At 42.2% G+C, this 15,442-nt stretch overlaps 1 protein-coding gene across 5 annotated transcripts in view; it reads left to right on the top strand.

Moving 5' to 3' along the window:
- The window catches only part of CDHR1 (cadherin related family member 1), a 71,461-nt gene that overhangs the window by 40,803 nt on the left and 15,216 nt on the right, over window positions 1-15,442 (top strand). For all 5 annotated transcript variants that reach the window (XM_072930977.1, XM_072930976.1, XM_072930979.1 and 2 more), the window contains 6 exons: window positions 737-880; window positions 3,171-3,249; window positions 6,072-6,172; window positions 7,817-8,020; window positions 11,040-11,192; window positions 15,248-15,412. In XM_072930977.1, the coding sequence (XP_072787078.1) occupies window positions 737-880; window positions 3,171-3,249; window positions 6,072-6,172; window positions 7,817-8,020; window positions 11,040-11,192; window positions 15,248-15,412 (846 nt within the window). The remainder of the gene's footprint in view (window positions 1-736; window positions 881-3,170; window positions 3,250-6,071; window positions 6,173-7,816; window positions 8,021-11,039; window positions 11,193-15,247; window positions 15,413-15,442) is intronic.

The following is a 15,442-nucleotide window of genomic DNA, read 5'->3' as shown; positions in this document are numbered from 1 at the left end:
TTTTTTTTTTTTTTAATTGTAATTTTTAGCATTGGTACTGCAGATTTGTTGAACAATTCACACTCTTACACACCAGCATGACTACTGACCTACAGCTGGTGCTCTGAGACTGAGGGTGTTAAAAGCTTCTGAAATAGCAAGTTGTCTTCCTAATTGGCTCAGGTGTATCAGTCGTGCAGAGCTGGTTGTAGCCAGGTCCCCAGACACTGCTTACACAGTGTGGCTGTCTCGCAGCTTTTGGCTGCACAGCTCCTCTGTGCTTGCACTTTATCACATTGGAGCTCCTAGGAGACTTTGAGCACGTACACTGTTTATTTCCCTCTAGAGATGCACTACCTTGCTGCCATGCCCTGCCTTGTGTTCATATGTGGGATGAAAAGTTGTAGACCTTGGTCACTAACTTTTGCATCAGTTTCTAGTGTTCATTTTTCCTGAAAAAAAATTTTGAATTCCCTGTCCCATCTCTAAAGATCATTTATGACTGCATATATTGGCTCAATCACTTTTAATATAAGAAATTAGTTATGAGGCACTGCAAGCTGTCTTCCTAATCAGAGAGAGAGCAGGACAAATGGAAAAGAGAAAGGACTTGGGCAGCACAGATTAAATCAGTATGTTCAGGGAGAGAAAGGATTCCTGGAACTGTGCTTCTGAAGGCTCATGAGGTCCATGCAATGCCTCAGCTCATTTGCAGGCATGCTTCAGCAGAGACATCTGACAATGACTTCTTTCCTAGGATGGTGGTGGGAAGCTCAGGGGAGACAACAAAGTCTTTTCAGCCACAACAACAGTTACCATCAATGTGGAGGATGTTCAGGACACTCCTCCTATGTTCATCGGGACTCCCTACTATGGATATGTCTATGAGGACACTCTCGCAGTAAGTTCTGGTTTTCATCTGTGGGAGAACAAGTACAGCCTTTCCCATCTTACTCAAGATGGCCCTAAGGTTTCTAGCATAGGCTTTGCTGGAAATAGGACCTAAACTCTGCTTTGACTCCTGGGTGAACTGAGCTGACCAAATCTCACACTTGCTCTTCCTTATGTCTACTGCAAATTTGCCATGCAAGGCTTCCTGTTTTTTCCATTGAAGTCAAAAAAGATTCTGCCCATTTACATTGGTCTGAACCCAGACAGTGGCTAAGAGCTCTTCTGTAGCTCAGACCTCCAGAGGCACTTGGCTGAAGGCTTAAGCAGGCTGCCAGTCACCTCACCTGAACACATCATGCTTAAAAGCCTTTGTGTGTCTGTTTGCTCTGTGGTCTCACAGTGCTTTTATTTTCTAGCTCAGATCAATCTGCTACCAACAGTTAGTTGTACAGGATGCAGGCAGAATTTATGCCCAAATACTCCACACTCTCTGTTGTCCCATGGACATCACCTGGGGAGAAGCAACCCTGACATCCCCAAAATGCAGGATGCTTTCTGCTCAGTGATGTCTGGTTATGCAGGATGGACCAGGAAGGCCTCCTAGGCCTAAACTCAACCAGATTATCAATCAAGCAGGGACATAATTAGGAGAAACAGTCATTTTCAGACACATATTCTTGAAGCTGCAAACTAATTAATTTTCTCTATATCTAAGCAGTGACATGATTGCGTATGCATCAGCTTTCACCCTGATATATAAGATTTAGTTAAAATTTTCTTCATATATAGGACAAGAAATGGTATCTACCCATGAAATTACCCATTAGGCTATTGATCAGTTTAGCAGTGTGATTGCACTCTGTTCGTTTGACCTTCCCTTGAGTTTCAGGAAAGATTGTGTCTTACCTTTCTATCCAGAAAGGAACACTGCAGCCCATGCATGAGATATGCTGCAGTTCACTGCAGGGCAGAGAAGTAATGCCTGTGTACTTTGCAAGTGTTTAAAATGGATGATATTATGTATATTGATTTATTCTGCATAGTTACATATAGATCTTGAAATAACTATAAGGGTGCATACAGGAATTAGTGTTTACTATGGAAATGAGAATCAATAAATGTTAATTACATCCATCTTGAGCTCATAACTTACATTATGATATAATGATGGAAGCACAAATCTGTCCTTCCCTCTGTGGGTTTTACCATTAGAATGAACTCCACAGAGAAAGAGGCAATAGCTGATTTTAGTGGTGTTTGTGTATTTGGTGTTCATTTTGTAAACTTGCTTCTTTTCTCCTTTGGTGGAGTTGTCAGGATTTACAAGTACTCCGTCACCTTCAAAGGGACTGCACTGCATTTTGCCCAATAGGCACATTTTATTGCTGCTACCAGCATAAACAATAATAAACACAGTTCTTTATTTCCAGTTGCTTTAACAGAGCCTTGCTCTTGTTTGAAAAATTCACTCAAGGGTTGTCATGAAAATATTCCTTGTTGCCATTTGTGATTCACTGACAGTTACTTCAATGTTCCTTGGTTCTGCAGCCTCAAACAGAAACACTTTAGTTCAGAGGCCTGAATTGTACAGCTCATTGCCACTTGGGTGAGCATTTTAATGTGACACTTATCATCCCTCTGAGCTGATAGGAGCAGTCACATGAGCCAATAGGTCCTCAGTACAAATTCTGTATGTATGGCCCACGGCCACGTTACTTGTGCAGAAAGACAGACAGTGAAGGTTTAAGGGCAGTTAAATCACCATCATTTTCATTACCATTTTATATCCTAGAGTTTCTGTGGACCAAGTTGTTCTGTGATCTCTGTTTGCTTCTATTGCATGTCTGAACTTAATTAGGAAGAACCAAAGTGACCCAATGACTTGTTGGCAACTGCCTGTGTCTCAGCACACGGTGTGGCCATGGGGCACAGGAGCATACACAGAGGCAGCCTGAGGGAATCTTGGTAGTGCCCCAAACTCAGCTTTGGGTTTCAGATTGGCTGCTCCAAATTTTGTGGCTCCAGGCAGGGGTCCTTGGCTGCAACTTCCAACCATTCCTGTGACCAGCCAGCCCCCAGGGCTGAGGTACCCGTGGCCTGACAGGGTATACAGCCATTTCTCCCAGAGCAGTGGGCACTAGCCCTTTTTGTGCTCCCCATGTGGCACAAGCACAAGTGTGAACTCTGCCCCCAGCCCTTCACTGCAGAAATACTTGCAGGAGTTCAGTTTATTAATGTGCAGCTGCAATTTCACTGCTCTGATCTTGGCACACAGACTGTGATTTCCTGTTTCTCCCCAGGGCTCTGAGGTCCTTACTGTTGTTGCTCTTGATGGAGACAGAGGAAAGCCTAACAGTATTCATTATTGCATCGTGAATGGTGAGTAGGCTTGTCTTGTATGAAATTTGAAGGGCACTCAAAACTCCATCTGGCATTAAATTAGAACAGAATATGCTAGAGTTTAATAAACCTGAGACAAAATCTCAGGAAATAATATCATGTACTTCAAACAACTTCAGGGCCCTGTCTAGCAGAGAGTAGCCAAGATTCAATTCAGTGCATTTCAGTATCTTCACAGAACTGTGCTTGGAGCTGTTAATGTTGCTGATTTGTTAGGCATCAGTAGCCTGCTTGTCATTGCAGAAAGTGTAAAGTGAGGTTCATTCTTCTGAGCTCTCTAGCACTTAATCTGGGAGGTGAGATAATTCATTGGGAGACCCAGACATGGCATTTGGAGGGATATTTTTATTAATACAGTGATGAAAGTGCCTAACAGTCAAACCTCTGATTTCTTGGGAGAAATTATATTTACCAGTGAAGAGACATTGGCTGTACACTGAAGTGGAAGAAAAGGATGCTATCAGAAGATTGATGCTTCCCATGAGCTATTCTGAGAGTGTCTGTCACACATCTTTTAATAGCATGAATGTGAAACTTAGTGGAATTGGTGATTCATTAGGTGGTGAAGACAACAGCTTAGAGCAACTAAACTCCAGGCTACAGCTTTGGAAATTTTGGGTTTTATACACTCTCCCTTCCACAACAAGGCTTCTGTAGCAACTGGGCACAACAGCTCACAGGTGTGAAAGATCCCAAAACTTCCTAAGAGAAATCTGAGGTGTAGTTGAAGAGCTATGGAGTAAGTGCTTCATTGTGTTGAATGATCTAAACAGCCAGAACAGAGAGATAGAGATGAGTTTTTGTGTTGGTGTGGGATGAGACCTATGCTGAGGTTCCTTTTTAATGTGAGGAAATAGGTAAAAGAAAGGTAGAAACATTGAGGAAAAGAGAGTTGCAGAAGACAATGGATATAAAATGAGAAAAAGTATAAAGAAAGGTGCAAAATTAGGAGCAAGAACAAGTAAGTGGGATGAAAATATGCTAAACAAGGGAGAAATTAAGTAAGGAGAACAAATGAAGGCAGTAGAACCAGGGAAAACATCAAAGGGAAATAAGATTAATAAGGAAAGATACTGGATTACCAAAGAAAATAGAGAAGGATCAAAAGAATTCTCTGGGATAAAAAAAAAAAGGTAAGTGTTTAGCAAAGAGTGGGAAAGGAAGATTGAAGAGGATAACAGATAAGTAGAACAAAATATGACTTAATGGGGAGCAGCTTTTCTCATGCCCTTTAACAAAGGGCTTTGTGTGAAATGGAAAAGAGGGGAAGGGAATATGCTTTTAGTGCATAGAAAGTTAAAAAACAGAGAATAGAAGATTGCAACAGGTTTCTGCCCTGCACCTCAGACACTGGCATTATTTTTGACAAGCCATTATTCCAATAACTGCAGGTTGGGATGTTAAAGGACAAGAAAACACTAACAGCAAACAGGAAATTGTTTGTTCTTAATAAGCATTTCTTATCCCAGGAGTATGGGATAATGATAGAAAATGCTCCAATCTTCTGAACGTGCTGTCTGGAGGAACACACATACACACATGTACTTCAGGTTACCAATTTCCCTGGGATAACTAGACAATAACAAGAAGTATGGTGGTTTGAAACCACTATTGACTTAAGCTTCTTCTCAGTCAGAATGTATTTTGCAGGCCAATGTATCTTAATAATTGGATATTGTGAGTCAATATCTGTTCAATGTTGTATCTAGAGTGCTTTAATGAAGTTGCAGTTATTGTGGGTATCGGCTAAAGAGGATACTATCGGATTGTTTAAAAATCAGCATTGGGAATGAGGTTGAGGAAAAGAAGAATGACTGGGCTTTCAGGTCATCATCCTTTATTTCTGAAGGCTTGATCTCCTACATTTAAAGGAATTTCCTCTTTTCCTTTCAATGGTAGACTGCCACAAAGCATAAATGTGGCCAATACTGTACATGAGGCAGCCCTTCCTGCCCTTGGCTGTGATGTGAGCTGGTTCCTGACATCCTGGTGAGACACTGCTGCCTCTCTGCAAGCTGGCATTTGCTTCAGATTAAATATACCAATCTCAATAAACTGCTGCCTGGAACTGGTATTCTCTCCAGATCAACGGAAGTTGAGTAGCAGTAACAAAGTCAGCTGCAGCCCTGTCCTGCCTCTGTCAGACTCTGCCTCAGTTCAGAAACTTTGGGGTTTACCCCAGATACTCCAAAAACCTCTTATTGTTCAGGAAAGCTTTGCAACAGGCTGAAAGCTTTTTTTTTTCTGGCAACTCAATGTTTAAGACCAGAAGACACTTCTCCAGAGATGCTGTCTGAGGGAAGTGATTGTGTTTATTTTTAGCAGATTGTCAGATTTCTCACCTTAACTGATATTAGTGAGAGAAATGTTCTTGCTCTCAGAGACGTAATTAAGCATTTGCTCATTACAATGACAAATTTCTATTTTTGTCTAAACTAGCATATGAAGAAGACAACATAATAAAAACTAATACCAAATTTGCATTGGTAATGCCTGGATGCTGAGGCTTGAGGGGGGCCCAAGCAGGATGGGAAGAGGAAAATGCTGGCAGTTGCCTATAAGGGAAGAACTCCATTGAGCCATTCCTAGGGGAGGAAACCCTTTTAGGCCCTCATCTGTGTTTTCATCTCACTGTTACCAGTCATAGAAATGCTTCATTTTTGAAGAGTGGCTTCAGATCTACTGATAATTATGAATACACATATGGACAAAGATGTGCTCAATGAAGTGTAAAGTTGATTTGCCCATGTTTGTTCAAAGAAAGTGTGGCATGTAACTAGAGCATCTTGGTTTCATTGCAGGAAGTGAAGGTTCATTTGAAATCAGCAACACAACTGGAGCCATTTCTGTGATAAAAAGCCCAAATCAGCTCAAGAAAGAAGTGTATGAACTAAAAGTTAAGGTAGGTACTGTGCCCACTTTAAGACTATTGGTCTAAAATGCCATAAGTAGGCATAATTGTCGAAAATTGTGCAATTCTGACTTTACCTGTTTCAGAAACTACCTCCTATATTTAAGCAGAGTGCCAGATAGAATAAATCAGCACTAATTGCTTTTGTTGGGATGTTGGATATCATTGTTGGGATATTTAGTATCTCAAATTACTTCTTTCAAATGAAATCATCTTGTCCTAATTTCATCTCTGAGGCTAGAGAATCAATGTGCTTTACAGTCCATAGATACCTGTTCTCTGTGTTTCCAGATTTTATTGCTAAACTGGGAACTAATGTCTGGAAACCTCCATGTAACAGAAATAACAGACAGGTAACAGTCAAGTCTATGATTAGCAATAGGACTGGGCCAGTTCATGCAATGTCATGTCAGCATCCACTCCTGAGGCACTCATCAGCCACATACAAATACATGCTCACTCCTTGATGAGCTAACACCTTGGTGAGCCAGTACTCATGTGACAGGCTGTGTTATTTTAAGCAGTTTCTAAAGAAAATGTGTTTTAAAATGTAGAATTAAATAATGAGGACTGTATCAGCTTTCTCCAGCACACTGGAACTGCACATTATTGTTATGATAAAGACAATACTGGCTTAACGGCAGCTTTGAAGTTGCACACTGCCAGAACCAATGTGCAGCACCCCAAAGGACACTTGCTTGCTCCTGGGCTCAAGCAGTGAGTTGTACCTGGGAGAACACAGAGTTCTCAAGGGCTCAGTTAAACTCAGGCACCATTTTTGACTCTATCAGCTCTGCTTCACTGAGTCTCTTACCACTCCCCAGATGCAGAATGAGTTAAAGCCTTGCATGCTTTTCTGATCTCCTAATTATGTATGTGGTGACCCAGAGCCCATGCGGGCTGCAAAAGCTGCTAGAGAAACAAAAAAGCATGTTAGATATAGCTGTTGGGACAAAAAACACCAGCCAGCTTCTGTCCTGGCAGAAGAAACGTCTCAGGTTCAATCCAGTGAATCAGGCTGCATGTTGCAGTTGTTGAAACCCAGACAGATTTGATTTTGTGGTTCAGAAAAATACTAGCTGGGTTTGCCTGTCTGTCTAAATTATATCTACTTTAAATTAAGCTCATCTAAACATCACAGCAGAATTTTGAATCAGACTCAATCTCAAAAAAAACCCATGCACTTCTTCAAATATTTACCTAAATGCCACAAGTGGAGTTTTTCTCACAGTATTAAAGGCTGCAGTCCTTGCAGCAATGAGACAATGAACCGCCTGTGGTACCACAGCAAATTTAAACATTGTCTTCCTTTTTTATTCTATCAACACTTTAGGCAAGCAATTACCTTACCTCTATTGGATTGTTTTTAGAGAACTGTTTTCACCTAGAGTGAGTTACTGAGATGACAAAATTAGAGAGAGATTCAACTGGTGCTCTACTGGGGGTGGTTTATTACCATAATCTTCTAATCATCATAAACTTCAGTGTGAAATGGACTGAGGTTTTAAAGAAATATAAGTCTATCAATCTTCCTACAAGTTAGAGTGCTTTGTGCATGTGGAATAATAACTGAACATGAATCTCAAGAAGGAGGAAACTGCTTCATCATTCTTTTCTTCCTCTTGGCTGCTGCAGGCATCAGAAGTCAGTCAGGAAGGTGACATCTCTGAGTACACATTTGCCACGGTGACCATACGGGTGGTGGACCTCAACAACCATCCACCAACATTCTATGGAGAAAATGGTCCCCAGAACAGGTTTGAACTGACCATGTACGAGCATCCCCCAGAAGGTGAAATCTTAAGGGGATTGAAGATTACAGTCAGTGACTCAGATCAGGTAAATGGAAACTATGCAGATTTCCCTATTTTCCTAAAGACTAGAAAGAGCTCTCAGATGGAGAAGTGTCATTTTAGAAACTTAACTGTTTCACCTGTATTTCTTAAAAGCCTAGGACAGAAAAAGTAGTTGTAGGATCCAGTACCACAGAGAGACTGGACCCAGGAATTCATTTGGTCTGTCACATATGGTTATGCCAATGGCAAGGGTGGTCCTAAACCTACAGCCCAGGTCTTGTGGCAACTGAAGTTGAACAATCCTTATGAATTTCCCTAACCACTGGTTGTGTTCATTTGTTGCCAGTGTATTCTCTGAGAACATATTCCCTTTGAAGATTTTCTTGAAGGTTCCAAGCCCTTTAGTAACTTCAGGTGCAATAACTGTCTGCATCTTTTTCTGGCCTTTATGTTACAGTCAGGGTCTGCAGTGCATGTTTTGATTAGTCATTCCCACCGGAATCATATTTTTAGGTATTCTTAAAAATTATGCCTGAGCCAAACTAACTCTTACCAGATCCAGGAAAAGGAAAGAAGTCTCCATCCATCTCAGCCTGCTGTCTAACTGACCTCTGATGCCTGTAGGTACTAGGTTGCTATGGGACCCCTAAGCTAAATACTGTATGAACGACATCCATCTGAGTTAGCCTCAGGTTAGGTAGTGACAAGAAAAAAGCTTAATGCATCTGAGAATTGTATTACTATTGGAAAGAACTCTCTTCTCTAACTGTGCTCAGTATTGTGCTGGTTTGATGGTATTGTACTTTATCAAACCCACTGGCTTCTTCCCCCTCCCTCCTGCTGCTCTGCAGCGAGCAGATAAATGACTGCTTTCAAAGCAGTGCTATGTCTATCCTGCTATTGTCATGGGGGATGGTGCTGCAGAAGGGGAGAAACAAAACCCATCTCTTCTCTTTAGAGACAAAATATATATCTAGGCTGACAAAATATTCAGGCTGCAAGTTAGGCTATAAAATAAGCAGAAAACACTGATAAATACACTATAGATTTCTCAAGAATCTTCCTAGTACAGTGTAAGGCATCACACTGGGGGAGGGTGGGTTGCTTTCCTTCTAAGGCAGAGAATGTAATATTTTCCCTTCCATACAAGATAATTCCATAGAGAAGAAAATTAAACATGTGTCTGTCTCTGTCACAGCTGCTAGAGGCTCTTTGTTTTGGGGGAGTGGATGATACAAGTGAGGAGGAGGAGGAAGCTATGTTTAAGGTCTGGTTTAGGCCTACAGTTTGATGGAATTGCCATGCTTACTTGTAAGAAAATTATACAGGAATTTCTCTCCCAGATCTCTTCAACATGACTTAGAACTCAGTGCTGCTGTTCCCTCAGTCATTCCTGCCCCTTCCAGTCCCATGGCTGTCTGCCTGGAGACATGCAGCATCCTGGCTGGCTCTGAGCAGATCTGGGTTACGTGGACATCAGTGGCAGAAATCACTCAGCTGTTGGAGGGAGGCAGTTCTCTCCCTGTCCCATGCCACCCTTATAGTCGTGTACAGTCCCATGTGCCACACACTTTGTATGACTTTGTCTGACTTTGTGTTGTCAGACTGTCCACTCTTCCTGTCAGCACTAGCGTGTCAGATTCCACAGTCCAGCAGCTCTGGCTTTGTGTGTTTGGCTTTGTCACCCAGCAAAAGAGAGCCTGTTATCATCTCTGTAGTTGGGGAGTGGGTTTGTGTGACCAAACAACACAGACCACTGAGTTTGGATACAAGGTCATTCCCTTAAGGGACTACTGCTGAATACTTTTTCTCTTGACATGAGCTAGGGCTGCTCGAGAACTGCTCATAACAAGCTCTCCAGGGATACAGCTGAAACTAAAGTTGTCCTGTTTGAAAGCTATTATTAGAAATTCATCATCTCAGGCAGAATGTGGCACCAGGCAGGCAGTGAATCTGGCTGTTTGTCACAGTGTAAACATGACACTGAGAAATTGGTGAACCCAGAGAGTTTGGTGAGGTAGGCTCAGTTAATTTTTACATCTTCCCTGTAAGGCAGAAATATGATGATCCCCCTTTCATCTTTTCTTTTACATGCTCCAGTTTGGTTTGAAAGAACTAGCCTGGCCAGCTGGCTCTGGCTCACTCTTCCCAACTTGCACACACACAAGTTGTGATAACCCTTTAGATACTGCTGCTTCCCATATTCTCTCTGGCTAGAAGGTTTATCTGTGTAGTGAGATTTGCCTTCCCACTTCACAAGGAGCTGTCAAGTGCGTGTCAGATTTTGTCCTGCACAAGTGGAGCTCCTCTCTACCTACAAGTGCATCAGCTTCCAAAAACTTTGGTGTTTCCATCTCTGGGCTAGCTTAATCCAATCAGTGTAAAATGTGGGGTACCACCTCTGTCTGGAAATTGGCTGTCACACATCATGCAGAATGCATGAAGAACTCCCACAGCATGTGAGTTATTAGGACACAGGCTGGACATGGGAAGTGTTCAAGGCCAGGCTGGATGGGGCTCTGAGCAACCTGGTCTAGTGGAATGTATCCCTGTAAGTGGCAAGGGGGTTGAAATGTGGTGATTTCCAATGTCCCTGCCAACCCAAACCATTCTATGAGACTGGGTTTGTGAGGGTTGTGCTGTCCTTCCTCGAGCAGTTCAGTTGTCTTTCCTTGGTAGGAAGAGGAAGAGGCAGGACTTCCCTGCCAATATGCACATGGTGTAATCTCTGCCTAGCTCCCAGTGTGTGGCACGAAACCAAGGCTGCTTGCCACAGATTCCTCTCTCAGCCAGGCCTGCTGCAGGGTTTTTCCATTATGACTGAAAGAATAACCAAGCTTGTCAATCTATTTTAAGAAAAGCTGTGTCTGTCTTGTGACTAGGGCTGGAGGGATTATACAACTAAGCTTCTTAGTGATCTCCTGCCCAGGGGATGGAGCAGAGGGCTCTCACCAGTAAAGCTTGTTCTCATTTTATATAGTTTGAAGAAACAGAGCAATCTAGGCTGTAAGAAATGTGACATTACTGAAAACAATCAATGTCATATCTGCTTTTATTAACAGGGAGCCAATGCTAAATTCAACCTCCGTCTTGTTGGACCTGGTGGCATCTTCCGAGTGGTTCCTCAAACTGTCCTGAATGAGGCTCAGGTTACAATAATAGTGGAAAATTCTGCTGCTATTGATTATGAAAGCTTCAAGGTGTTAACCTTCAAGGTATTTCTGCTTTCCAGGTCCTCTTTTTCAGTATATACAGTATGAGTATGGTGGCTTTTGTATCTGATGGGATTTAGCTTCTTAATCCACCCAGAGCTTTCTGATGCATTATCAGAGATACGATAGTCCGTGTAAGGGAAACTCATTTCTGCCCCTGGTTCACCATCTTCACAAGGTTTAATGGATGCCTCTATGGACTGGTTTAGTCCAGTCAGTGCAAAATGTTGATTTTTGTGTCTCTCTGGAAGCTGTACATGTTGGTGGCTCTGAATCATTCTAGACTGAACCCTCAGGGTGTTATTTCTGCACTCACAATGATACATTCATAGGATGAAATCCTAATTTCTCTGCAGCGAGAACTTTACCTACTTAGTGCTAAGTAATTTGATTCATGATCATGCTTTTGGATGTTGGCAGCCTGAAGACCCCAGCTGACTGGAAGATAATTCCCCAAAATTGCTCACTGCCTTTGTCAGAGTCTATTGCAGGCTGACCTGAGGCTCACCCATGCTCTAAACCAGCCCTGCAAGAACGAGTCTCATCCAAAAGCTGGAACCTTGCATTACCACCTTCCCTGATGGATTTTTTGGCTCATCAACAAGATAATTAAGTAGTCTGCTTTTCTGTCAGCTGCCTCTGAACATGAGTGTAGATGTTTCAGTTCTGACTGCAAAGAACTGCATAGACAATCCCTGTAATCATTTAAAAAAAAAAAAAACCTGCCAAAAAAATCTAGGTGAGTATTAACATATGCTGATTTTGTAACATACAGAGAGGGACATTTCTTGCACAGTCCAAAAGCCAAAATTCCACATTTCTGTTCTCCCCCTTACTGTACAGTTTTCTTTGTGTCCTTATAGCAAGTTTCACTTCAATACATTTCAGTCCTCTTCTTGTAATGTTCCTAAGCCATTTTGAGCTTTATAATTATAGATGCTACAAAAATATAAGGCATCATTACTGTATTAAAGTGTAAGATTCTGAAAGGGCCATAAAGTGCTACTGAAACTAACTATAACAAGCACACATTTATTCAGGTTAAACAACCAAAAGACCAGTAAAGGAGTTACACATGGTTTCCTCATGAATGCCAATAGAAATCAAAGTAGCTAATGTGATTTCCGTGAACACCAAAAGAATTAATTATCAGGAAAAAGGGTATATATTTTTACAGCTTAAGCAGTTATTCACCTTTTTTTTTTTTTTTTTAATTATTTGCACTGAAGAAAGACTTTCCCAAATTATTTCCACTGGAGACTATAAGACTTGGCTTAAAAAGTGCAGCCTTTTTCTGGATTCCAAATGGAGAAGGTGCAGATGGATGATATGGTAGCAATATATGGCAGCAAATACTTCATAAAGACCTCATTGCTGGCTTCATTTTCCTGCAAAGTTCAAATCACTTCCTACCCAATTTTAGCTGTCAGTGTAGTCATTCTGGTTAGAATTTTGGATAAAATATATTTCTATTTAATGTGTATCTCACAACAGCTTTGAGAGGTTATCTTCAGGCTTTTGGGTTTTTTTTTTTTTTTTTTTTGTAAGCAAAAAATGATCCCTTTCCTCTAGTTCATTTTTGAAGAGTAAAATGCCAGAGAGTAATTAAAGCTAATTTGTCTGGGAGATGCACTGAAAAACTTTCTGGTGACTAGAGAAACCTATCTTCCATTTAGTGCTGGCTCTTAAATGTAGGTGGTAGTCAGGAGTTCCTCCATTTTCAGCTGTCTAAGAGCTCAAATGTGTTTCCCAGAGTATGGCAGCGTGGTAATTCACACAATCCCTTTGCCACAGGGGTCACATATTGCTGTCCCACCTTGTTGTGGGCTGCCATGCTTTGGGGGCAAACCTCCTGCCTCCATCTCCTTCAACTTAGAGCACATCCTGCCTTGGCAGGAGCCTGGACATGCTGCAGACACTCACTTCTACAGACTGGGACCAGCTGAGGTTGCAATTATCTTCAGCTGCCAAAATCAAGCTCTATTTTAGAAATTTACCTACCACTTTTAAGATTGCAAGTCAGTTTGCTCTTCTGGCAGTTAAGTATGAATTGTTGATATATAGTCCTGTGAGGTAATAGTTTAAAGCTATTTTTTTCTCTCTCTGCATGAAACAAGCAATACAGATCTACATAAGGCACTGCAGGCAAGTAAGATGACAAAATTTCCTCCCTGAAGGAAGATGTTGTCAGCATGTTGACATAGCGGGACCGTGCTGCTTAAGGAAGAGGGAATAAAAAATGAGTGTAGAAAACAAAGTAAAAATACTGAGCTTTCATAAGGTGTACTAAGATGGGCTGATTGCAGCAGCAAAGATGATTTAACAGCAGATGTTATAATTTAGTAATAGCTCCATGTGCACAATCAGCACTAAGATTTTACCTCTGTACTGCTTTAGGAGCTGAGATTTCTCATGAGGAGGTTTTTGCTGATGTCTGCATGGCTGTCCCTTCAAAAATTCTTTTGCTGTAACACCACTTGAGACTCCCAAACACAAAAGTTAGCACAGCAATGGAGTGACAGGCTCCCCTTTTAGAGCAGATGTTCCTGCAGTAATTGCAAGCAATCCTTTGAGATTCATTTCTTCTCTTTATTTACAAACATTATTAATGTCCACACAGCAGGCACAGCTCTAGGAGATGACACTGAGATAGCCTCTCTACTTGAACAGCTCCCCACCCTCTGCTTTCACCTCGAGGTGGTACAAATGTGTCCAAATCTGGCAGAGCAGAGGCTTGATCCCAGCGTGTCCCCAGGCACTTGGTGGTGCCAGTGCTGCGGAGCATCTCTCGCCCGCCCCGCGGGCCTGGGCACGGGAAGGAGGAGCTGCCACGGCACCTATGGCAGCCCTGCTGCTCCTGCCAAAGCTCACCTAGGCACTCCCTCTTTGTGGGAGCTCCTGGGACACATCTCCTTGGAATTAAAACCCCTGCAGGCAGATTTTTCAGCTCAGCCTCTTAGATCTCAGTTCATGTCCTGCTCACTAGTCTATTAGTGGTGTGCTGTCTTCTTAGGGCCCTCATGCTTTGTGTTAACTATGTCTCTGCCCAAGCATGAAAACCAAGCATTAGACCATCGTTTTTGGTGTTAGCCATTTGGGCTCAGCCCCCACAGAGCCCAAGACTGATGGCCTAGTGCCGATCCTGTGTGATGCAGCCACCCATGGGACACACACTGTGAAGTGTCTCTCAGTACCCATGGTTGAAACTGCTCTTTCTTGCTCAGCCACAGACCACCTGAGCTTGCTGCTGTACCAGCTGAGGCATCCTACTGATGCTCCCCAAATCCAGTAGATTTTGATCAGTAAGGAGCAGACAGATACAGTAAATACTCAGTTTACTCTATGTGATTGCCTGTTCTTTCAGATGAGCAGTTATAAGAACGTGTAATGTCAGAGAGCTCTGTTCTCCTCAGAGACAGTGAGGCAATTCAAAAGCCCCCATGAGTATCTGATAAAGTCCTAATCAGCATGAGGTAATGAAGATAGAAGTGCCATGAAGTTGGTAGTAGAAGTCCTCACAATCTTTGGGAAATGGGATTGCCAACCATCCATCATTTGGGGTGAGAATAATGCTGCTTCAAAACAAATGGGTCCCTCATCTTTTTACCCTGTTTGGTGCAGTTTACTGTTCCTGATTTCTTTTCCTGATGGAGAACTTCCTTGACAAAGGAATTAAATGTATGTGGTTACTGAAAATAATTCAGTGCTTATGTTTCCTGAAGTTCCAGAAACTGCCCAGGGATGATTGTTTGACAGCTTCTGTTATGGCTTTTAGATGTGTGTTGGTTAGTTATGTTAGTTATGACTAGTCACTTCTGTCACATGAGGTCAAATATGAATACACAGGTCTGAAGGCCTCTCCCCACAGCTTGATTGCCCATTGCAAGCAAGCACACACAAGCTGAGGCTGCACACTGACCTGGCTCATCATCTCCCTGGTTCTGAGCTGTCTGGTCCAACCAGGCTAAAATGCACTGATGTGCCATGGGTGGTGGAGGAAGCTCATTTAAGAGAACTAACAGCTGCTTTGTAGTGATTTCTGGTTTTTCTCTTCCTAGCTTCTTGCAATAGAGGTGAACACACCGGAGAAATTCAGCTCGACAGCTGACGTAGTGATTCGCCTGCTGGATACCAACGACAATGTCCCAAAGTTCTCCTCTGACTACTACATTGCCAGGATCCCCGAGAACTCCCCAGGGGGCTCCAATGTAGTTGCTGTTACAGTAAGTTTCATTCCCCTCTTAAAAATTGTT

This window comes from Taeniopygia guttata, chromosome 6, assembly GCF_048771995.1.
Source record: "Taeniopygia guttata chromosome 6, bTaeGut7.mat, whole genome shotgun sequence".
Classification (NCBI taxonomy): domain Eukaryota; kingdom Metazoa; phylum Chordata; class Aves; order Passeriformes; family Estrildidae; genus Taeniopygia; species Taeniopygia guttata.
Note: the sequence above shows the minus strand (reverse complement) of the source record. Positions and strands in the feature narration are given on the sequence as shown.